The sequence below is a fragment of the Hyperolius riggenbachi genome, chromosome 9 (genome assembly GCF_040937935.1).
Source record: "Hyperolius riggenbachi isolate aHypRig1 chromosome 9, aHypRig1.pri, whole genome shotgun sequence".
NCBI classification, from domain to species: Eukaryota; Metazoa; Chordata; class Amphibia; order Anura; family Hyperoliidae; genus Hyperolius; species Hyperolius riggenbachi.
This window is the reverse complement of record NC_090654.1, coordinates 52,039,400-52,065,361: the sequence shown is the minus strand read 5'-3', so window position 1 is coordinate 52,065,361 and position 25,962 is coordinate 52,039,400. Positions and strand designations below refer to the sequence as shown.

General features: G+C 44.5%; 1 protein-coding gene across 5 annotated transcripts in view; it reads left to right on the top strand.

Annotated features, from left to right (window-relative positions):
- Window positions 1–8,144: 8,144 nt before the first annotated feature.
- PODXL2 (podocalyxin like 2) overlaps window positions 8,145–25,962 on the top strand; it is a 48,701-nt gene continuing 30,883 nt past the window's right edge. The window contains exons 1-3 of one of the 5 annotated variants that reach the window (XM_068252747.1): window positions 8,145–8,211; window positions 8,693–8,824; window positions 14,067–14,366. In XM_068252747.1, coding sequence (XP_068108848.1) covers window positions 8,797–8,824; window positions 14,067–14,366 — 328 coding nt within the window. In that variant the 5' untranslated portion in view covers window positions 8,145–8,211; window positions 8,693–8,796. Of the gene's footprint in view, window positions 8,212–8,250; window positions 8,825–14,066; window positions 14,367–25,962 lie in introns of those variants that run through there. The other 4 variants (XM_068252746.1, XM_068252745.1, XM_068252748.1 and 1 more) reach the window with 4 other exon arrangements.

Sequence of the window (25,962 nt, the reverse complement as noted above, 5' to 3'; positions counted from 1 at the left end):
AGTCGATCTGACAGTAAATCTGTCAGAAAATTGCATCATGTGTATCTAGCATAAGCTCAGGTGTACTTTACACAGTGACAATTTAGCACTTGGGGCAAGTTAAGACAGATCTTAATCAGTCAGCAGGAAGTTTTTACGTTTTGTAATAGAATAATAATATTTATTGGCTAACCAAAAGAAAACAGTGAGCCTTTGGCTAATGAGCCATCTTCAGACTTTGTTCCTGTATACAAGATGTAAGATGTTGGGGAACCCAGATATATATAAAGTCAGCAGGAGATGCATACATTGTTTTGTAAATATAAATAAATGTAATACAGTTGTCATTCTGTTTCAAAACATCCTGCTTTCACTGATGGCTAAAACAGAACAATGCTTTGCTGCTTGTAAAACATGTCAGGAAAGAGTTAACTTTCAGGAAAGAGTTATGAACATGTCAGGAAAGAGTTAAACTGTAGCAAAGAATGTTGTTGTCAGGAAAGAAAACAAACCATAAATCTTACAGGTCTCAGGTCTTTAACAGCTCTGACCAAGTAATAAAACATCAGTCTGGGGGAGAAGAGAGCTGATAATTCCTGTCCGTGAATGCGTGCTGCATAAAGAAACTAATCTGAACTCAAAAGTTCTACTACTTGAGCACATATATTTTTCTTCTCACAGCAGCTTGTATGTCCCCACTCATTATACTAAGGACAAGACCCTCAGATGACAACACATGCTGACTGTCATCACACACACTCTGCAGTGAGAGAGATGCAGGGATCTCTGGAATTCAGGCAGAATAGAGCAAAGCAGAAGTGATTTACTTTGACATGTGACCTCTTATCTCTCCAAGTCCAGCGCCCTGCTGAATTTTATCGCCCTAGGCCTTGACCTTTGTGGCCTTTCCAGAAATCCGGCCCTGGTGACCACACCCACATTGTAGTTCATGGCCACACCCATTTTTAGCGCGCTACGTGCGTAGCATGACTCCCGCACTGCCCCCCCCCCCTTCCCCGGAAAATTTTCTGCAGACGCCCATGCTAGTGTCAAAACAACATACTCTGTACAGCAATGCAGAAGATGTCAGTGCTATATAAATGATAATAATGGTAAATAATGTAGCTCAGGTTTTCTTTCTTTGCTAGTGTGTAGGCAGTTGAATAGGAGCTGTAAATGTTTGTAACAGGAGACCCATTGCTGTAGCTGGACAGGCTGTCGCACACAGCTCCGTGGAGAAAGGTATGCTGGGAGTCCTGTAGGGACAACAGTTGACATCTGACGCAAGCCTGGCAGATTGATATGTGGGTTAAGACACTAAATAACAGATGGGTAATTAGAGGTGAACTACAACAGAGATTTGCTAAATCAGATCAGGGTGACATCTGTTGGGTCGATTGTTTCCTTGCAGTCAGCCTAATGACTGCAGACAAGAATGGCTTTTCTAAAATGAGCATCCGGATAGGTTTCATTAAGTAGCAAAGTACAATAACCCCTACACACTGGTCAACAATAACAGAAGAAGCAAAAAACATACTGGAAAAATGGTGTTAAAGTGTAACAGACAGTGGCCCTGCGATAAAATATACATACCTGGGGCTTCCTCCGGCCTGATCATTCCTATGGCATTCCCCTCTTCTTGCCCGCTACTGGCCCCAGAAAATCTGTCAATCGAGGCCAGTTGGCACGTGTGCAGTCGGGCCAGGTGCGCTCCCTTGTCTCGCTCAAATCTCCAGAACGTTCCATGTGGCATGAACTCAGCAGGAGCGTGCACAGTTGGCCCCAGACCGAAGGACTTTCTGGTGCCAATTTCGGGCAAGCAGAAGAGGAGCATGGGAGCGATCAGGCTGAAGAAAGCCCCAGGTATCTATATTTTATTACAGGGCTGGTACACTTTGGTACACTTTAAGCACCTTAAAATGAGTGTATTCAGTAAAAAAAAACAAAAAACAGTATTTCATTAGGCAATTATTGATAAAGAAAAAGGTTAGTCCTATTAAAACATAGGTGTGAAAAACATGGGTAGCTTTCTTGAGTAATGTCAGATAACAGAAAGCAAGAGCCTCTAAGGGCTCGGCCACACTAGGGGTGTTTTTGGCCTTTTTTCAAATACAGACGATTCTTAAAATCGCCCACAAAACGCTTGTGCAATGAATCTCTATGAGAAGGTTCATATCAGAGCAATTTGTGTGCTGTCCCTGCAGCAAAGCGGTGCCTGGACCATTTTTGGGGCGATTCCGCCTCAATGTAAGGTATAGGAAAATTGCAAACGCTCACAAAATGGCTTCGTGCATCAATTGTGTTCGCATTTTTAAGAATAAATACATTGTGTTTATTCTTTACCGGGTCAAAGAGTTCACAGGGAGTAAATTACAAAAATGCTCGGGAAAAGTGCTTAGAAAAGCACTTTTCACAAAAAAAACGCAATGCCGAAACCCCCAATGCCCCCCCCCAAGTGCTGGGAATAAAGTAAAATCGCTTTAAAATAAAAGGCGAACGCTAACGTGAGTGGAACGCAATGTAAATGAGGCCTTATGGTGTAAGATGGGAGGAGTTGTGATACAATAGGTAGTGAGTGGACGTAAGTAATAGGAACAGTCTTATGCTGGATACACACGGTGCGTTCCCGAACTCGATGCGCCGCTCGATTATTTCCGTGCATTTCCGAGCGCATTTCGATGATTGATAGGTCGATTCACTTGTAAAGTATGCCAAATTGACCTAACGATCCATCGAAACGCGAATCGGACATGTCCGAAATAATCGAGTCGACGGGAATTGAGCAGCGCATCGAGTGCGAGAACGCACCGTGTGTATCCAGCATTAGGGCTGGTTCACACTTGACACTGTGGCAACAATGCTGATCGCCAGCGATCAGCAAAGCATTGCTGCTGATGTATCCCTATGGATACATTCACACTGCAGTGTTTGCGATGTGAATGCAGCGCTTTGGGGAACTTTGTGCTGTGATTCTTGTTCTATTGAACGGGAATCAAAATCATGGTAAAAGCATGAGATTTTGTATGCCAAATCGCGTTCGCGAACGCAATTGTGATCTGGTTCAAATGGGAACTGGTGATAAGAGGTTAAGATTTTTAACGTTAGACACAAATAAAGACAATGCGTTTCACAGGACCCGCTGGCCTTCTCAGGTCAATAACAGACAGTGTCTGAGCTGTGTATCTCTGTTTCAGAGCGCCAAATAAGAATTTGCACTCAGAAACAAAGATACTTAGCTCAGACACTGTCTCGGACATTGAAGGCTCGGGAACAGAGGTCACACAAAGGGGGACACTGGAGGCACAAGGGGGCATAGAGGTACAAGGGACGGACTTGGCACAGTGTTTTGACTTTGTACAGATTCAGGCTAAGAATGAACCCCACAGTCCCTATCTTGTTTGTTAACCAGGGATGACCTGTATTCGTAAAATTGGGCTGACTGAGGGGCAACGGAACACAAGGCAGGTGTGGACCACATCTCTGTCCACACTTTGTTACCACTGGTCATTGCACCCCAGAGGGGAAAAAGGGTTTGAAAACCCAACGCCTACCACCAAGGTAGGTAGCTAGGACTGTAATATAGGAGGTGCCGGACAATATGTAAATAAAATGTAAAAACTTTGAAGTGTGCCTGAGCCGATTCTCAGGTACAAAAAGGGATACCTATCTGCTGTAAGGGAAGCCTCGGGTTCCTATTGAGGCTTCCCTCTGCTTTCTCCTCTCTCCCTCGACTTGTGTGACCCCTGAAAGATTGCCAGCAATGATTGTCTGCAATCTTATTGGGCCTGTGCACCTCCTCGGGCATCATTGCGGCCATGCATGCGCAGTGTGCCGGTCTATTGAGGCTCCCCTCAGCATTCTACAGACCCCCTTGCATATCAGGCAGCACTCCTATTCTCTGACAAGCGTGGCCATGCGGAGGCGCAGTAGTGCTGCACTCGAGCAGCTCAGTGCTACTGCGCTTCCGCGGCCTCTACATAGCCACGCTTGTCAGAGAATAGGAGTGCTACCTGATATGCAGGGGGGGTCTGTAGAATGCTGAAATAAGCCTCAATAGGAACCTGAGGCTTCCCTTACTGCAGCTAGGTAACCCGAGCTTTGGCTGGGGATCTCGTTAAAATTGTAGGAGGGGTTGTTACTTACCACCCTAAGGATCACAAGCAGGGTCGTAGCAATAGGGGGTGCAGAGGTAGCGACCGCATCGGGGCCCTTGGGCCAGAGGGGCCCCAAAGGGCCCTCCCTCAAATACAGTATTAGCTCTCTAATGGTCCTGTGATCATAATATTCACTTCTATAGATAATTTGAATAGTGGTAATCATTAACAAACTATTTCCTGTCCCCTTCTTGTACCTCTAACACTGTAGTTGCCATTGGCAGGTTTTGGTTCGCCGTATCAATTGTTATGTACAGAGTGCTTGGGGGGCCCCATTGTAAAACTTGCATTGGGGCCCACAGCCCCTTAGCTACGCCACTGATCACAAGCAAGTATTGCAAAAAAAAAAAAAAAAGACATTTGGAACATCAGCAAGATCCGCTCCGTCTAAAACTTAAAAATATAATTGCATCTTCATTCAAATAAATTGATAAAACATCACAGCTTAGTGTGCCAGGCCCCCATGACAGGGACGCACAGCGTTTCAAACTGCTAAGTTCTTTATCAGTCCGTCAAATCGCAAGACTACGCATTTTGCAGGATAAACCTGCATCTTCAGGTTAGTGGCTGTGCAAATAACGGCGCTCTACTTAAAGGACACCCGAGGCAAAAATAAACGAATGCAATAAATTATTGTGTCTATCTTCCTTCTCCTAAAAAATGACTTTTTAAGATATTCCACGGTTTTATTTTATGTTTAAATCTACTTCTCAAGTTTTAACTGTTTTATTGTTTTTGCTCAATGACACATTCATTGAAGTATGCCACAACTAAAATCTATTAACTGTTGACCCTTTTTATCTATTTCCTGCTCTCAGAAGCCATTTTCTGCTAGGAAAGTGTTTTATAGTTGGAATTTCTTATCAGTGAGGGTCACTTTGTAGTCTTTTCCTGTCTGAGTTAGGACTGAGTCAACCACTTACATACCTCATAATTAACTCTTTCAGGCAGAGAAAGAAAAAAAGGAACACAGCATAGTTATTTGTGTGCTAGGCACTGTACATACCCATGTCTATCTCATCATGTCACATGTCACCTCGGGTATCCCTTAACCAGTGCATTAATATAATATACCAAATGCAAGTATCCTATCCTATATAATAAAATACAAGAGTCACTGCATCTGTCCCTGTGTCAGTGCTTTGTGCTACTGTGCATGTCAAGCACTGACAGCCATTGGGACAGGGTTGCAGGGTGGGCCGGCCGAGCGGGCGGACGTGTGTGCGGGCGTGTGCACTGACTTGCAGCGGTGGCGGCGTGAAGAGACCTAGAGCCTGTTTTTTAAATGGGCTTAGGTCAACTAGTAACTACCGTATATAAAAGTACCGTATATATAAGAATATATAGGTGTTTTTTTTCCTAGATGTGTATTCTTTTACGTAGTTATATATATTATTTAATATTAAAAAGGAATGTGTAAGTATAACTATATATAGTTATACTTCCATTTGGTATATATGCATGTTTGACTACAACAGATCCCCCTTGTTGTGCTTGTCTGTTGTAAAGAAGATGATGTAAAATAATGGCGTCACAACTTGGTTCTTAGCATGCTAAATTATGCTGAATAAGTATTGTTAATTAAAAATAATGTTTGAAGCACATTTATGCAAAGTTATAGAGTACTCCTAAGAGGTATGTGTGCATCTAGGGCTACTTGGGATAATATTGCCAGAGGTAGGGGATATTTTTCCAATGCAGTAAAATCTGTAATGTGCTAAGTATGCATTAAGCACTTCCTCTTGCTCCGGGACAAGTATCTATGTCCCTGCAAAACACCACATCTCACAGAGATGTAGATACTCGTCTTTTGCCGTCGCGTGCGTTCTCACCGCTGATCATCAGAGGGGAGATGAATGGGAACGCAGTTCCCATCCATTAATCTAAGTCCCTGTGAATGATCGCTGACGTCAATGAGATGCCTGCGGTCATTGTAATTACAAAAGTAACAGGTCCACGCATTATTTCCTGTTAGTGTACTAATAGTATGCTCAGGAAAATTATAAGTAAGGACATCTTGTGGCCAATTAGTAAAATTACACCTACATACATTTTTTTTAAAATAAAAAGACGTACACATACAGGTAAAATTAACCCCTTACCTCCCACACTCTCCCATAGTTACCCAAATAAAACTTTTGCATTCAAAAAAGACAATTAAAAAAAAATACATAAATAGTTACCTTAGGGACTGAATTTTTTAATATATACCGGTATGTCAAGAGGGTATATTACTGTTATTTTTTAAATTATGGGCTTTAATTTTTTAAATAAAATATTGGTGCCATACATTGCACTAGGGAAATATTTTAAACGTAGCAATAGCCGGGACAAATGGGCAAATAAAATGTATGAATTTTATCCACAATTGAACGTTTTACTTCAAAACTATAATGGCCGAAAACTGAAAAATAATGAATTTTTTCAATTTTTTTCATTATTCCCATTAAAATGCAGTTAGAATAAAATAATTCTTAACAAAAAGTTCCACCCAAAGAAAGCCTACCTTGTGGTGAAAAAAAAAAAAACAATGTATAGATCATTTCAGTGTAATAAGTATTAGTAACGTTGTTGGCAGATGAATGGATGCAGCGCTGAAATGTGAAAATTGCTCTGCTATTGAGGTTAGTGTTATGTGTAGCGGCAGTAAGCCTAATGTTAGGTGTAGTGGCAGTGAGGTTAGTGTAAGGTGTCGGCAGTGAGGTCAGTGTTAGGTGTAATGCTAGTGAGGTTAGTGTTAGGTGTAATTTTAGTGAGGTTAGTGTTAGGTGTAGTGCCAGTGATGCTAGAGGTAGGTGTATTGCCAGTGAGGTTAGTGTTGGGTGTAGTGGCAGTAAGGTTAGTGTTAGGTGTAGTGGAAGTGAGGTTAGTGTTGGGTGAAGAGGCAGTGAGGTTAGTGTCAGGTGTAACAATATTGAGGTTAGTGTAAGATGTAGTGGGAGTGAGGTTAGTGTTCGGTGTAGCGACAGTGAGGTTAGTGGTAGGTGTCGGCAGTGAGGTTAGTGTTCGGTGTAGCGACAGTAAGGTTAGTGTTAGGTGTAGTGGGAGTGAGGTTAGTGTTGCGTGTAGCGGCGGTGAAGCTAGTTAGGTAGTGAGAATAAGGGAGTTAGGAGGATAGGTAAAGATTTACATTTGACTTGATTTATGGGCAGATCGAACAAGATACAGATCTCTCTCTGAAATGAATCAGATAGACATCAGTTTGCTGCCCATACACCACAGGTCAATTTCAGCATGAAATCTCTTGGTAATTGACCACGTGCTGCCGCCTAGGCCACTGTCTCCCCAAATGTTAATGTGCCCCCCCAGGTACTTGTGCGTTCAAATCTCACCTGTTCCAGCATTTGCGATTGTTCAGCTGCTCTCCGTCTCACCTGCTGCTTCCCCACGAGTGCCCAACGTGGCCACCGTGTATAGCATGTGGCACATGTGAGACGTTACAGGCACTTGGTGGTGGAGAAGCAGTAGCAGACAAGACCAGAAGCAGCTGGATGGTCATGGCAGCTGGAGCAGGAGAGATTTTAATGCACGGTACCGGGGGGAGGGGGGGCACCTACATTTCGAGGGACAGCGAACGCAGAAGTTCCGTCGCAATATCACATGCCGCTACTGCCGCGCAACGGGCTGAGATCTTCCAGCATGCTTCATCATTACATTGGAATGATTAAAATCGGTTGAATCATGATTGAAATCGGTTGAACCATTGAGTGGCCATGCTTGTTGCAGCACCGTTTTTCATTTGATTCAATAAAATTATCGGATGTTGCAGCAAATTTGCTAGATCATTGGCCAGCTTTAGGGACAGAGGATCAGCAGGACAGCCAGGCAATTTGCATTGTTTAAAAGTAAATAAATATGTCAGGCTCCATAATCCTCTGACTTTAGTTGTGCTTTAGAACTATATCCATGCTGGTGACAGGCTATGCTCCCTGGGTGAGTCTGCAATTTTTTCTGTTTGAGGCAGAGCTTCCCTTTTAACCAGTGATGGATGGAGCTGAGGTGGCAGTAGCGGGCAGTAGGACCATGAGGCAGTGGAGAGATTTGCAGACAGCCACTGCACCAGCCCTGCAGGGAGGAGGTGAGTCAGTGAGCATCTTGTACATAGCAGAGAGAAGCAGAGACACAGCATCCTGGAGGCTCACTGCTCAGGGGGAGGTGGGGGGGTGACGCACAGAGCTCAGGGTGGGTGACCAGGACCCAGAGGTCTGCTATTGGCACTTAACCTCACAGAGCCACCTGCTGTGCCCAGTTCTAGGTGTAACTGCCTGGCATTCAAGGAATCTGCATCTTACCCTCATATATTTGCTGCAAGCGAGGGAAACCTACGCTAGCATTCACAAATTCACGCCAGCACGAGTGTTTCTGCTGCTTATTAGCTTTGCCATGCCAGCCCTTTCCCGAATTCCAGCGCTGCTTGACTGCAGACTGGCACATGCTGTGTGGTAAATCCCCTCATTATATAGGCAAGCTTAACATTCTGGGGGTTATTTTTGTTTTATTTTTTTTTACAAAGGGGCATTAACTGATCTGCCTTCTTGTATGCTCTCTCTGCCCTGCAGAAAGGCTAGCGGTGTAGAGACAGAGAGGACGTTGGCATCTAGCGCCTGGCATCCATTCCTGGGGATGCCTTCTGATCTGCGGGTGGGCGCACACTGACCTCGACATGCTGCGAACCTGGCAATTCCTACTGGGTGAGTCTTACCTGTCTGTCTGTGTGTTCTATCTAGTGGGGTGTAGGGCACCAGTTAAGGTGTCCCTAAAAGGGCATGCTGGGACTTGTAGCTCTCCTGCAGCTGGCTGGCCACCATCAGCTGGCATCTGTATGTGCATCTGTTTTCCTTTTTTTTTCTTTTGTCGCAGTGCAATGTGCCCAGACAGGCACATGCCATTTTAAAAATTCATGCGGCTTCAAGGAGGATGGGCTGTGCTGCCAGCTTCCAATGGCACCTTGGGCACTGACAAAAAAGCAGGCCTTTGTTTGCAACGCCTGTATTCGCTGACCGACAAGAAATCAATCCTACACTAATGAGAATGCCTAAATCTTAAAGGCTAAAAAAAGCCTTAATTAGCAAAGAACACAGGCTTGTTCTACCGTGGAATCAGCAAAAGCAGTGTGTGGTAACCCATAGTAACCAATCAGAATACAGAGTGGGGGTGGAGTCTTTCCTCAAGATAGGTGGAGAGAAAAGGGGAGCAGTTGCCCAGGGCAACCATTTCAGAGGCAAGGTAACCCATGCCAACCAATCAGAATACAGAGTTGGGTGCGGTAGGAGTCATTTATCAAGATAGGTGGAAAGAAAAGGGGAGCAGTTTCCCAGGGCAACCATTTCAAGGATGCCCATCGGCTGCTCTGGGAAACGACCCAACTTTTGTTCCATTTAGCAGTGATGGTATTGATAAATAAAGCTCACAGCAATCAATGAAATGTGATCTGTTTGTTGTCATTGTTACTGATTGCGGTGCGTTGATGCTTGAATGCTTGTTAGATTGCAAGCTCTGCGTACGAGTGGAGCGTAGGCTGCATTGGTGAGGTAGCTCAGGCCCCCTCTGTCTCAGCGGTCTGTCCGTCTGTAATGAGATTAGTAGGCTTGTCGCGGCAATGACACATCCATCATGCTAAACAGGCCCCTGAGGATCACATAATTAATGTATCCATGTTTCTACGTGACAGGCGCATGCTGCCTCCTATTAGCTGGGTTGGAATACACAGCCTGTAATTGAAGGCGAGTGCCCAGCTCCCTCCCTTAGCATATACAATAATCCTCCCCCAACTTCTGAATACCTGCAGCACGCCAGCTGTTGTAGAACTACAAGTCACAGCATGCTTTCCAACATCCTCAGAATTCACTTGTGTGCTCTGATAGGTCACAGGTATTTGGATCACCAGGTTCAGACTGGGGGGGGGGGGGGGGGGGGGAAGCAGAATTGAAATACTGGGCCTGATTCTATAAGCCACAATCACAAACAATTGCTAAATCTAAAATGCATGTGAATTAGTATATATTTGTTCCAGAGTAAAATTATGTAAATTACTTTTTTCCTATGTCGTTGTTGTTTATAATGGTTGTGAAAATCGGACAAGTTTTGGACTAGTCCATCTCCTCATAGGGGATTCTCATGGTTATTTTCAAAAGCGCTTACTGAATGGCAGTTGCTCAGTGCAACTGTCAAAAGAGTGTGCAAATGAGTAGTGTATAGATCCTTTTCAGGGAGTGCTTTAGTAAATACTGAGAATCCCCCTTGAGGAGATGGACTAGTCCAAAACTTGTCAGATCTGTCATATTTTTACTGCCTACTGTAAGTGACAGCAACATAAGAGAAAAGTAACGTATAGCGCATTTTACTCTGGAAGAAATGTATTTCTTATATGTATGTGAACACGTGTATTTTAAAGGACAACTGAAGCGAGAGGGATATGGAGGCTGCCATATATATTTCCTTATATGCATTACCAGTTGTCTGGCTGTGCTGCTGATCCTCTGCTTCTAGCCCTTTTAGCCACAGACCCTGAACAAGCATGCAGCAGATCGGGTGTTTCTGACAATATTGTCAGATCTGACAAGATTAGCTGCATGCTTGTTTCTGGTGTTATTCAGACAGTACTGCAGGCAAATAGACCAGCATGACTGCCAGACAACTGGCATTGTGTAAAAGGAAATAAATATGGCAGCCGACATATACCTCTCACTTCAGTTGTCCTTGAAATGTTACAATTGTTCCTGATAGAGGTCCTTTAAGGTTCTCTTGGGCTGGAGATTATTGCAGCAATTGTGATCACTGAGCCTAGATGTATTACAAATGCTCTGCTGTTAAATGGCAAGGTTTTGCAATCACTTGAGTCATAATAGACCTTAACAGTGGTGGCTTGCAGATATAAAGATGCAGTCATATAATAATGGCAGTATTTGTATAGCGCCTTTCTCCTGTCGGACTCAAACGCTTGCGAGGCAGCCACTAGAGCGCACTCAGTAGGCAGTAGCAGTGTTAAGGAGACTTGCCCAAGAAACTCCTTACTGAATAGGTGCTGGCTTACTGAACAGGCAGAGCCAAGATTTGAACCCAGGTCTCCTGTGTCAGAGGCAGAGCCCTTAACCATTACACTGTCCAGCCACCATATGAACTTATCCACAGTGATCTTTCTTTTTAATAGTCCAAGGACAGCCTGGATATTGTTAAGCCTCATCTACACGGTACAATTTTCCATCAGATAGACAGATCTATTAGATCTAATAGGAAATGGCATTGTGTGTAGACATACAAATAGTTTCAGATCAATTTTGCGATAGATTTTGCTTTGATAAGTACCCAAAATCTATTGCAAAATCTAACGCAATCCGATTGGACTGGTTAGAAATGATCTAAAGCCTCATGTACACTGTACAATTTCCCAGCAGATCCAGATCTATTAGATCTAGATCTATTAGACATCTATTAGATCGAATAAGAAATTGCATCATGTGGACGTCCACATTTTTAAGATTCAATTTCCAATAGATTTTGCTTTGTTAAATAACCAAAATCTGTTGCAACATCTAATGGGCTAAGATTGGACAGGTTGGAAATTATCTAATAGATCCATCTATCTTATGGAAAATTGTACCATGTAGATGAGGCTTAATAAATCTGATCTGACAGAAACTTGTACCGTGTAGATGAGGCTTTAGATTTTCCCATGATGTCCTCCTCACAGGACCTTAGTAGATCAAGTGCTTTAAAGTGTAAGTGTAGTCTGCTTTTCAAATGCATTAGAGGCAGACTGCAAGACACTGACCAACCCACAAACAGCACAAGCAGTGGTGTAACTGTCCCAACTACTAACCTTCCCTTCCTCCTATATAGGGCACTATACTTCAGATCAGGTGTTTTTGTGGCTACACTTGTTACAGGTGTAAGGACCCAGGGCCGGCGCTACCATAGAGGCAAAGGAGGCAGCTGCCCCAGGGCCCCAGAGCTTGTAGGGGCCCCCAGTGGCTACAAGAGGAAAAAAAAAATTCAAATCGGCCTTATAGTTTTTGAGAAAATCGATTTTAAAGTTTCAAAGGAAAAAAATACACATTTAAAAACCTGCTGACTTTAATGGTTAATAGAAAATCCACCTTAAATGCTAGAAACCTCAAATTTGCAGGACATGTTAAGGAGATCATTAGGAATAAGAGGAAAAAACTATTTTTCAAAAAGACCTTATAGTTTTTGAGAAAATCGATTTTAAAGTTTCGAAGGAAACAAGTATACTTTTAAATGCGGTAAATGTCACTTTTAGTAGCAAACCTAACGGTGGTGTAATTTTACATGCATCAAACGAAAGCGCAATAAATTTTCTGACGGGGTTTCCAGGGGGTCCATACGCAGCCGCAGCGCTTTGGCCAGGGATAGGTATACAGCCGCAATATGGCTGTATGAAGATCCCTGGCATTTTTTCCTATTTTCCCAATTTTTTTTTTATGTTTAGAGCGTGGGAATTTAAAAAAAAAAAAATTATGTGGGGTCCCCCTCCTGAAACTTTTTAACCCCTTGTCCCCCATGCAGGCTGGGATAGCCAGAATGTGGAGCTCCGACCGATTGGGACTTCACACCCTGACTATACCAGCTGCAAAAAAGGTCCCCTAATGCCGATTTTTGTTCCGGGGTATATGTAAGGGGGGCCCCCCAGGTTTATTTTGCCCTGGGGCCCCATTGTTGCTTAAACCGGCCCTGTAAGGACCATGATGGCCAGGACAGTTTCTAGGCTAAATGGCACCCAGGGTGAGGGTGTACAAATAGCGCCTCCTTCCCCTCCACCCCGTGGACTCGCAAACTCTTACTCTTTAGGGACAGTCACACAGCCACAGGTCACAAGTAGAACTGCCTACTTACTGGTGACCAATTGCTCATCCAAGAGGAAGCAGGGACCAGGAAAACACACAGATGAAGAGAGCCCGGAAAGCCGACTGATAGCCTGCAGTACCGCTACAGGACATCAGGTGTCATCATGCGGTGGTGACGTGATGATGACTTGTCTGACACAGGCAGCCTAGGAGGAGTCAAGGAAGGTGATCGAGCTGGTAATCTTCTTTCTTCCATTTGGCTGCACTGCGTGTCACCAACTTCCTAGCGGTTATGTCCTTCTGCCTGCGCCCCCTTCTTCTCCTTGCCAATATGCGCCCAGGGCGGTTGCCCTGATGATGGACATACTTTTCTATGAAACTTGTAAGATGAACCCTAAGGGAAGGCAAGAGAACACTGGGGGGGGGGGGGGGGGCCTTGGATTCTAGTTACGCCACTGTGCCTTAACTGTTATATACACATCTGCTGACAATAAATATTCTATACTCGATAATATGAATACTTTTACCTTCTGAAAACTCAGATTAAAAAAACAAAACGCAATGTAATTCCCTTTAAGATGCCCATGAATGGTACAATTTTCAGTGAAGAATCACCCAAGCAATCAGATAAATGCAATCGACTGGCAGAAAATGAACCTTGTTGATGTCCCTTATGGACTGTGAATGATGCTAAAGGTGATCGTTTGATGGCAATTTAATCGAACAGAAAACCTTTTTTTTTTAATCATTGGTTGGGATAGATGGGAAGCACAGATTGGTTCATTGATGGCTAAATAATCAATGTATTACAACATTTTTATTTCCAACCACATTTATCTGATCGCTTGGGTGATAATTCACTGAAAATTGGGCACCTTAACTGCCTCCAGATTTTAGTCTATATACCTTGGCCACAATTTATAGGAGAATTTATAGTTCCTTAATTGGTATTATTGCATGTGCATGAGTTACCATACCAAATTTCAGCATTAGGGGGCGCTGCAGGAAAAATCTGGTAAAGTACTGTAGCTCCCGATTAATGTCAGAAAGCACTGCAGTTGAATGTTCCCATATCAGCAGAGCCTTCCATCTTTGTGCTTCGGTCTCTAACCTTTCCTTTCTTTTACAGGGCTTGTCTCCTTGATTTTGGTGAGCTGTGAGGAGCCCAGTTCAGAAGGTCTTTCTTCCACCTCCCTGGTGGACCTGTCATCATCCCTGTCCACTCTAGAGACCTTAGATTCTACAGAACACAGCAATGATAGAGAACCAGATGTCAGCCATGCTCTCCTCCACACACCTCAAGGTTCTGGCTATTCCAGCCAGGAGACAGAGGAGATCTCTATCTTTCAATCTCCAAAATATTATTGGGATGACGAAGTGAGAAAGGTGAACGGTAGCCAGGAGGAGGAAAAGAGCGGGACACAAACAGGTGGGTCAATTTCTGCTCTGGGACAGTAGAGCTTCTGCCGAGCATCTAAGTTTGCAGTTATCCTGTTGCCAATAATAACGGAACTGCCAACACATTTCCTCTTCTGCTGTGAGATTCAAACTTGAACTGAAAAAGTTTAGAAACTGACAGTCTGAATAATGGAAATTGGGGCAGAACATGTCGTTGTCTATAAACTGACACTTTTACTTGTGAGTTCTAAATCTAATAGGTATCAGAAAAAAACTTAAAACTTGAAACCCATTATGTCATTATATCAGATATCTGATCAGGTACAGCCTTGCCCTTCTTGTCGGCCATAAGCAGTTGCAGCACATCAGCAGTCAATAAAGGTAGTCTCATTGGTTGATGGAGAGCAGCAAAAGGTGTGGCAGACCAAATGTAGTTTCTGATCTCTTCTACTACCTTCACTTCAAGCAAATTTGACAGCAGACAGCAAAACTTGCTGACTGGTGGGTAACATGACCAGCCAAGCAGGCTATGGCAAACATTGGTTTGAAATATGAGGCTTATGATCCATTTTTTTTCCAGCTGATTGTAACTTTTGAAAAACTGTCCAATGTGTCACACGAGTATACAATTTTTCACCAATTATGAAAAAATGAAAACAAAAAGGGTGTAAAAATACCTTGGGCTTATAAGTCAAGAAATGCACATCTATCCTGCACCATTCAATTTTCTGAAAAATTCTTTAGAAATTTCCACCATGAAAAATTTTTATTGAAAAAAAAAAATGGAAAAATGGTTTTATTGTATCATGTCATGTAACCTTCAGGGAGTTATTGCACATTTATCTGAACTAACTAGAATCTAATAGCATACGGCAGGAATTAGTCCAGGCCAAGAGGTATAGGAATGAGCAAAAAAAACATTCAGTTATCTTAGTCTCTGATGAGATTGGGTTGCTACGGGTTACCTTTGGCTGAGACCCTCTCATTGCTCTTTGCACAATGTTGCAGAGTAAAGTTGGCCATACATCACTTGATGTATGGCCAGATCGACAAAATAGATGGTTCACTCTCTGACTGAATCTGTTCAGAGAGGGAACTATTGCCCCGGCCAAACACTGCACAATTTACAATAGATTTTAGCATGAAATCTATTGGAAATTGCTCTAGCGCTGCCACCGCCTACCAGGCCATCCCTCCAGGTCAGGCGTGTTCAAAGTCTAACCCAGGGGCCAACTGAGCCATTTCTGGTGGCCCCCAAAGCTCTTTACAGTTTTTAATTCCATGCGGCCTGCAGGATGTAATTGGATTGCCACATGGAGGTGTCAGCAGCAGTAACAGGAGTGGCGTTGCTAGGGAGTTATGGGACACAGTGCAAGTTTTACATGGGGCCCCCCAAGCAAGCACTCTATACATAACAATTGATACGGTGCACAAAAACCTGCCGAGGTCAACCACAGTGTCAGAGGTGCAAGAAGGGGATGGAGAACAGTGTGTCAATGATTACTACTATTCAAGTCACCGCGAGTACCTGTACATGCGCCAGTGTCACGTGTAAGATGTGCTCACGGTGACGCCTGACAACAGAGGGGGCCAGGAGCCATGACAGCAGGGAGGCGAGCCTTTATCACTGCACTCCAGCATGGGAGGACACTTGTACACTTGGGGACACACCGGCCGGGGGTCCGTCGGTCGTTGCGATATCAAACGGTTACCGCCGTGAACCCAATTGAGCCCTTGCAGCTTAAATTTTATTTTTCGTTCCTAATAGCTCCATTCGGCAGATTTCGGCTCAAAATCTTTCCGAGGATCGATTGATTACCCCGCTGCTAGCCAAAAGCGTCACTGGGGATGGCTGAGAGGCAGTTCCTCATAAGAAAGTAATTGGCAATCAGTGAGATGTGCAGATGTAATCTGCAGTCAGGCTGCAATCTGTGCCAGAGCACTTGTGATGACACAGGCTGATGCAGCATCTCTCTAGCCTGCTATGCATCCCTATATGGCAGCTTATGGAGATGCAGATTATATGGAGGACTATCACTGTGGCCTGAGTCACAAAGGCAGCGAATAATAGGGGGCAGGAAGTCTGATTCATAAGACGCAACTGTGGTGCTCACAGAGATAAACAAGTCAAGGATTTAGGTGTTATTTTTTTTACTTTAGCTTTGAAGAGAAAAATAGTAATTTGGTTTCGTTGCTATGGCAACATGGACCCTTCCTCAGACCCAATTAAAGGATAAAGTGTACTTATAAAAATATTTGTGCCAAGCTGCTTCCTTGCAGTTTCTATAATACATGCGCTATTCAAGCATTCTGCAAAGAATTCATAAGCAAAGGACAGAGTTTTATAAATCAAACCACACTGGTCTTCTCTCTTATCATCCATCAATAATAATATCTTTTCTTAGGACAAAACTGAAGAAGCAACATTTTGATACAATGTAAAGTAGCTAGTGTATAGCTAGGATAACAGTGTCATTTTTTTTTAAAGACAAATTTTAATATATATATATATATATATATATATATATATATATATATATATATATACCATATATACCCGAATACAAGTCCACCTCGTGTATAAGTCGATTTCAAGATTCAACCCTCTTAAGCTGGAATTTTTTATTGATTCAAGTATAAGTCTACCCAGCAAAGCTAATGGCTGCACTTGAGGCACAGGAAGGGTTAATGACTGCACTGCATACAGTATTACAGCCATTAACCCCTGCTGTCTCTTAAGTGCAGCCAATTATTCTAATAACTCCAGACCCCCAAGTGCTGCAATTATTCACTCCCCTTCCTGCAACACAGTATTCCCCCCCCCCCCCCCCCCCTGCCCCTTTCCTTAATAATTGTTGTGGCCAGGACTTTCAGACATGTGTTTTCTTGGCATTTCCTTTCCTCAAAGTATTACTTGGCACTGGGCAAAATGCTGCAAATGGGAATGTCACTATTAGCACACACATTACTCAGTGTTGCCTGTGACTCATGTATAAGTCGACCCGTATACTTTTATGAAGTGAATCAGACCTAAATTTCTAGACTTATACTCAAGTATGTACAATATATATATATATATATATATATATATATATATATATATAATGGAATTTTGCTTCATAAATACAACAGCACCTGTCATAAATTTGCTGTCCCATCAGAAGAAAAACTCAACACACAGCCATTAATGTCTAAACCTTTGGCAGCAAAAGTGAGTGCACCCCTAAGTGAGGAATGCCAAAATTCTGCCCCAGTTTTGATTCCAGCTTTGTGTTGGAACGAACCTCTGACATTCAAAATAAGAAGGCCGACATTGTTGACTCTCTTCCTAAAATGCCATGATGACATAGACGTTTGTGTACAGTGCCAAGCACATAAATGACTATGCTGTGTTCCGTTTTTTCTTTCTCAGAGAGTTAAACATCAGGTATGCAAGTGACCGTTTCTGTCTGTATCGGGACTGAGTCGGACTATAGTGTTACCCTCATTGATAATTAATCACAGCCATAAAACACATTCCTGGCAGTAAATGGCTTCTGAGAGCAGGAAAGAGATAAAAATAATCAATAGCTTATAGATTTTAGCTCTGGCATACTTCAATGAATGTGTCATTGAGCAGAGATAATGAAACAGTTAAAACTTAAAAACTTGTTTTAAATATAAAATAAAACTGCAGGATATCTAAAAATGTCATTTTTAGGAGGAGGAGGAAAGATACAACTGTATATCTCATGAATTCATTTTCACCTCGGATGTCCTTTAACCACTTGAGGACCGCCCCCAGCCGATGGGCGGCGGCAAAGTCCGGGCCCAAACGACCGCAATACGCCCATCGGCGGGGGCGGCTGCGTGGGTGGCTATGCGGCGATCGCGTCATTCGTGACGCGATCAGCCGCCGGGGACTGGCTCCGCCCACCGCTCGTAGTAACCCGCCGGCCGTTCGGAAGCGCCGGCGGGTTACTAGCACCCGGATCGCCGCATGGAAATAGTATAATAGGCTTTGTAATGTATACAAAGCCTATTATACTGGCTGCCTCCTGCCCTGGTGGTCCCAGTGTCCGAGGGACCACCAGGGCAGGCTGCAGCCACCCTAGTCTGCACCCAAGCACACTGATTTCCCCCCCCCCTGCCCCCTGATCGCCCACAGCACCCCTCAGACCCCCCCCCTGCCCACCCCCCAGACCACTGTTTGCACCCAGTCACCCCCCTAATCACCCATCATTCACTCCCTGTCACTATCTGTCAACGCTATTTTTTTTTTATCCCCCCCCCCTGCCCACTGCCCCCTCCTGATCACCCCCCCACCCCTCAGATTCTCCCCAGACCCCCCCCAGACCCCTCCCCCCGTGTACTGTATGCATCTATCCCCCCCTGATCACCTGTCAATCACCCGTCAATCACCAGTCAATCACCCCCTGTCTCTGCTACCCATCAATCAGCCCCTAACCTGCCCCTTGCGGGCAATCTGATCACCCACCCACACCAATAGATCGCCCGCAGATCCGACATCAGATCACCTCCCAAATCCATTGTTTACATCTATTCTCTCCTCTAAACACCCACTAATTACCCATCAATCACCTATCAATCACCCCCTGTCACTGTTACCCATCAGATTAGACCCTAATCTACCCCTTGCGGGCACCCAATCACCCGCCCACACGCTCAGATTGCCCTCAGACCCCCCTTTATCAATTCGCCAGTGCAATATTTACATCTGTTATTCCCTGTAATAACCCACTGATCTCCTGTCAATCACCTATCAATCACCCCCTGTCACTGCCACCCATCAATCACCCCCTGTCACTGCCACCCATCAATCAGCCCCTAACCTGCCCCTTGCGGGCAATCTGATCACCCACCCACACCAATAGATCGCCCGCAGATCCGACATCAGATCACCTCCCAAATCCATTGTTTACATCTATTCTCTCCTCTAAACACCCACTAATTACCCATCAATCACCTATCAATTACCCCCTATCACCACCTGTCACTGTTACCCATCAGATTAGACCCTAATCTACCCCTTGCGGGCACCCAATCACCCGCCCACACGCTCAGATTGCCCTCAGACCCCCCTTTATCAATTCGCCAGTGCAATATTTACATCTGTTATTCCCTGTAATAACCCACTGATCACCTGTCAATCACCTATCAATCACCCCCTGTCACTGCCACCCATCAATCACCCCCTGTCACTGCCACCCATCAATCAGCCCCTAACCTGCCCCTTGCGGGCAATCTGATCACCCACCCACACCAATAGATCGCCCGCAGATCCGACATCAGATCACCTCCCAAGTGCAGTGTTTACATCTCTTCTCTCCTCTAAACACCCACTAATTACCCATCAATCACCCCCTATCACCACCTGTCACGGTTACCCATCAGATTAGACCCTAATCTGCCCCTTGCGGGCACCCAATCACCCGCCCACACCTCAGAACGTCCTCAGACCCCAGCCCTGATCACCTCGCTAGTGCATTGCTTGCATCTATTTCCCCCCTCTAATCACACCTTGAGACACCCATCAATCACCTCCTGTCACCCCCTAGCACACCTACCCATCAGATCAGGCCCTAATTTGCCCCGTGTGGGCTCCTGATCACTCGGCCAAACCCTCAGGTCCCCCTCAGACCCCCTTCCGATCACCTCCCCAGTGCATTGATTGCATCTATTTTCCCCTCTAACCGCCCCCTGAGACACCCATCAATCACCTCCTGTCACCCCCAAGCACTCCTATCCATCAGATCAGGCCCAAAACATCCTGTCATCTAAGAGGCCACCCTGCTTATGACCGGTTCCACAAAATTTGCCCCCTCATAGACCACCTGTCATCAAAATTTGCAGATGCTTATACCCCTGATCAGTCATTTTGAGAAATTTGGTTTCCAGACTACTCACAGTTTTGGGCCCGCAAAATGCCAGGGCAGTATAGGAACCCCACAAGTGACCCCATTTTAGAAAGAAGACACCCCAAGGTATTCTGTTAGGTGTATGATGAGTTCATAGAAGATTTTATTTTTTGTCACAAGTTAGCGGAAATTGATATGTATTGTTTTTTTTTTCACAAAGTGTCATTTTCCGCTAACTAGTGACAAAAAAAAATCTTCTATGAACTCACCATACTCCTAACAGAATACCTTGGGGTGTCTTCTTTCTAAAATGGGGTCACTTGTGGGGTTCCTATACTGCCCTGGCATTTAAGGGGCCCTAAACCGTGAGCAGTAGTCTAGAATCCAAAGGCCTCAAAATGACCTGTGAATAGGACGTTAGGCCCCTTAGCGCACCTAGGTTGCAAAAAAGTGTCACACATGTGGTATCGCCGTACTCAGAAGAAGTAGTATATTGTGTTTTGGGGTGTATTTTTACACATACCCATGCTGGGTGGGAGAAATCTCTCTGTAAAAGGACAATTGTGTGTAAAAAAAAATCAAACAATTGTCATTTACAGAGATATTTCTCCCACCCAGCATGGGTATGTGTAAAAATACACCCCAAAACACATTATACTACTTCTCCTGAGTACGGCGGTACCACATGTGTGGCACTTTTTTGCACCCTAAGTGCGCTAAGAGGCCCAAAGTCCAATGAGTACCTTTAGGATTTCACAGGTCATTTTGCGACATTTGGTTTCAAGACTACTCCTCACGGTTTAGGGCCCCTAAAATGCCAGGGCAGTATAGGAACCCCACAAATGACCCCATTTTAGAAAGAAGACACCCCAAGGTATTCCGTTAGGAGTATGGTGAGTTCATAGAAGATTTTATTTTTTGTCATAAGTTAGCGGAAAATGACACTTTGTGAAAAAAAACAATTAAAATCAATTTCCGCTAACTTGTGACAAAAAAAAAAAGTCTTCTATGAACTCACCATCCTCCTAACGGAATACCTTGGGGTGTCTTCTCTCTAAAATGGGGTAATTTGTGGGGTTCCTATACTGTCCTGGCATTTTAGGGGCCCTAAACCGCGAGGAGTAGTCTTGAAACGAAATTTCTCAAAATGACCTGTGAAATCCTAAAGGTACTCATTGAACTTTGGGCCCCTTAGCGCAGTTAGGGTGCAAAAAAGTGCCACACATGTGGTATCGCCGTACTCAGGAGAAGTAGTATAATGTGTTTTGGGGTGTATTTTTCCACATACCCATGCTGAGTGGCAGAAATATCTCTATAAATAGACAATTGTGTGTAAAAAAAATAAAACAATTGTCATTTATGGAGATATTTCTCCCACCCAGCATGGGTATGTGTAAAAATACACCCCAAAACACATTATACTACTTCTCCTGAGTACGGCAATACCACATGTGTGGCACTTTTTTGCAGCCTAACTGCGCTAAGGGGCCAAAAGTCCAATGAGCATCTTTAGGCTTTACAGGGGTGCTTACAATTAGGCACCCCCCAAAATGCCAGGACAGTGAACACACCCCACAAATGACCCCATTTTGGAAAGTAGACACTTCAAGGTATTCAGAGAGGAGCATAGTGAGTCCGTGGCAGATTTCATTTTTTTTTGTTGCAAGTTAGAAGAAATGGAAACTTTTTTTTTTCCTTTTTTTTGTCAGAAAGTGTCATTTTCCGCTAACTTGTGACAAAAAATAAAATCTTCTATGAACTCACCATGCCTCTCACTGAATACTTTGGGATGTCTTCTTTCCAAAATGGGGTCATTTGGGGGGTATTTGTACTATCCTGGAATTTTAGCCCCTCATGAAACCTGACAGGTGCGCAGAAAAGTCAGAGATGCTTGAAAATGGGAAAATTCACTTTTGGCACCATAGTTTGTAAACGCTATAACTTTTACCCAAACCAATAAATATACACTGAATGGGTTTTTTTTTTATCAAAAACATGTTTGTCCACATTTTTCACGCTGCATGTATACAGAAATTTTACTTTATTTGAAAAATGTCAGCACAGAAAGTTAAAAAAATCATTTTTTTGCCAAAATTCATGTCTTTTTTGATGAATATAATAAAAAGTAAAACTCGCAGGAGCAATCAAATAGCATCAAAAGAAAGCTGTATTAGTGACAAGAAAAGGAGGTAAAATTCATTTAGGTGGTAGGTTGTATGACCGAGCATTAAACCGTGAAAGCTGCAGTGGTCTGAATGGAGAAAAAGGCTCTGGTCCTTAAGGGGCGAAAAGACTGTGGTCCTGAAGTGGTTAAGCTTGGTATAGACTTTCATATTTGATTAGCCAGTTTCACCACCTCCATGTAGTAAGAGAGTTTACCTTACAAAATCTGTTCATACTATTCAAAATCTGCTCTCATACTAGATAGAAGTGGTAAAGTTGGCCAATCAGTGGGCAATCAAAGTTTGGCGTGATGTGTAAGCAGAGGTCGTGGCCCTGGGGAAATCGTCACCTTTGCCTTAAAGGTAAGGTCCGAGCAACCTAAAAATAAAAAATCCACTTACTTGGGGCTTCCTCCAGCCCCTGGCAGCCGTCCTGTGCCCTCGCCGCCACTCCGGTGGCTCCCAGTACTCTCCGGTGCAAATGCCAACCTCGCCAGGTCGGCATCTTCCTGAGCTGCCCTGCGCTCCAGCGTGCGGCTCACTGAGTCACACTGACGTCATCCGGGCAGTACTGCGCAGGCGCATAACTACTGCTCCTGCGCTGTACAGTTTGGATGATGTCAGTGTGTCTAAAAGTCGAATGCGCAGTGGGGATCTTGCGCCAGAGGGGACCTCGGACCACCAGCGTGGAGCTGAGCTGCAGCGAAGGCACAGGACGGCTGGCAGGGGTTTATTTTTAACTTGCTCAGATGTATCAGTTTAATGGCATTGTCGGCCCTGTGTGTATGCCTTGTACTCGCCTATGTGGGATGTTGCCAGTGTGAGGCTGTATAAACCCATCAGTAGCTTCTAGGCTAGCAACACGTTCTGTTGCTAAGCAAGGGGGAGGAGGGCTGATGGAGCAGCACATGAAGAGTACCACAGAATAGGCAGGGTGAGTGAGGAGAACAATGCTCTCAGCCACCCTTCCGCCATGCCGTTCCGCCGGCCTGTTCGCTGGCTGAGACATTGGTGGCCACACAGTGGTCGTTATCGCCCACATTTCATCTCGCGCGTTTACAAGGCTTCACACTTTCTGAGTCACTCACAGAAACGGATTAAGATGAAATGGGGCCCTAGCGAAGATAGCGGTTTTTGCCATGATGATCACTTGGCTTTTTTTTTAATAAGGTTTGGTGTGGGCTAGCATCTGCCAGGCCCCTACACTCTCTCCAGGCCCTAGGCGACTGCCTTGTGCATGACCCGGCTCTGGTCACTCACCTACAGCAAGCAAGGGTATCAGGAAAGTCAGAGCATCTGATCTGTATACAGGTTTTGGGTGATGGATTTAGAAAGCATTGTGGCTGGAGTAGCTGCTTCCCAGCCAGGGAGGGGGCTGACAGCTTTAGAAGGAGAGTAGTGATCCTGGAAGGTGCACTTTTAAGGCAGCTTATTTTCAGACAAGCTTGACATTGCAAGTCTGAGCACTGAATTATTTAACTTTCCAATTAGCATCTATTATGTGTCCGGATTGATTGAGCCTGCACAAGGCTTTTAAAGTATTCATCGCGTCCGGCAAAGAATATTTAAAGCTGACCTTTGCTGAAAGGTTGTGAGAGCTGCCATTACTGATCTTGTGCTAAGAAATGCTGCTTCCTTGGCTATTATGGTCATCTCCTGATTGTAATATTTACACTAGCACAAGCCTAAAGGGCAGCTAATCTTATTTCAGCTACACACAGACAGGTAGGGATAATATGACTGGGGAAGGACATTATTATAATATGGCTATGGTAGGGACATTCAGTGGCGTAGCTAAGAAGCTATGGGCCCCGATGCAAGTTTTGCATTGTGCCCCCCCCCCTCCTCCCCCCAAGCACTCCATAGATAACAATTGATACCGCACACCGAAACCTGCCAAGGTCAGCCACAGTATTAGAGGTGCAAGAAGGGGATGGGAAACAGTATATCAATGATCACTACAATAGCATTTATAGAAGTGATTTATTAAAAGCACAGGACCAATAAAGAGCTAATACTGTGATTGAGAGTGGGCCCCATGGGGCCCCTCTAGGCCAAGTGCCCCGATACGGTCGCTACCTCTGCACCGCCTATTGCTACACCACTGGGGACATTATGCTGGGGATACACGGTACGTTTCTGTACCGTGTATCGACCAGCTGATCCGGCCAGCTGATAATATTCAGCTGGACCGATCAAGCCGCTCGACCCGCGCCCGATCCCCGCCTGCGGACAATGGCAGGGAATCGAGCGCTGATAAGGAAGTGCCGGCGGGGGCAAGCGGTAATCGATCCGCACACGCGGATGAGCGGGGACGCGGCTAGGGTCGAACCGGCGGCTAATCGAGCCGCCGTTCGACCCGTGTATTTGCAGCATTATACTATGACTGTGGTAGTGACATTAGAATGACTGTGGTAGTTACATTAGACTATGACTATGGTAGTGACATTAGACTATGACTGTGGTAGGGACATTAGACTATGCTTATGGTAGGGACATTAGACCATGACTATGGTAGGGAAAAGGACCGGGACAAGGTTCTCCAGCACCAGAGAAAGAGATTCCGACATGCGCCTTCCCCACCTCCCGAATTGTATCCACCCCATTATAGGTAGCCAGATGTGCTACCAGTATTGGATAGCCCACTCCCCAGTACAGCTAGGCAGATGTGCCCACATTTTTAGGTAGACCCCCTCCATAGTATAGCTAGGCAGATGTACCCCCAGTATTGGGTAGCCCCCTCAACCGTATAGCTAGCTGGATGTGCCCCACGTATTAGGTATCCTGGCCCTGGTAGACGCATTAGACTATGACTGTGGTAGAGACATTAAACTATGACTATGGTATTATTAGGGACACTACGCTATAACTACGGTAGGAACATTAAACTATGACTATGGTAGGAACATTAGACTATGGTAGGGACATTAGACTATGACTATGGTAGGGACATTAGACTATGACTATGGTAGGAACATTAGACTATGGTAGGGACATTAGACTATGACTATGGTAGGGACATTAGACTATGACTATGGTAGGAACATTAGACTATGGTAGGGACATTAGACTATGGTAGGGACATTAGACTATGACTATGGTAGGGACATTAGACTATGGTAGGGACATTAGACTATGACTATGGTAGGGACATTAGACTATGACTATGGTAGGGACATTAGACTATGGTAGGGACCTTAGACTATGACTATGGTAGGGACATTGGACTATGACTATGGTAGGGACATTAGACTATGACTATGGTGGGGACATTAGACTATGACTATGGTAGGGACATTAGACTATGACTATGGTGGGGACATTAGACTATGACTATGGTAGGGACATTAGACTATGACTATGGTATGGACATTAGACTATGACTATGGTAGGGACATTAGACTATGACTATGGTGGGGACATTAGACTATGACTATGGTGGGGACATTAGACTATGACTATGGTAGGGACATTAGACTATGACTATGGTAGGGACATTAGACTATGACTATGGTAGGGACATTAGACTATGACTATGGTAGGGACATTAGACTATGACTATTGTAGGGACACTCGACTATGACTATTGTAGGGACACTCGACTATG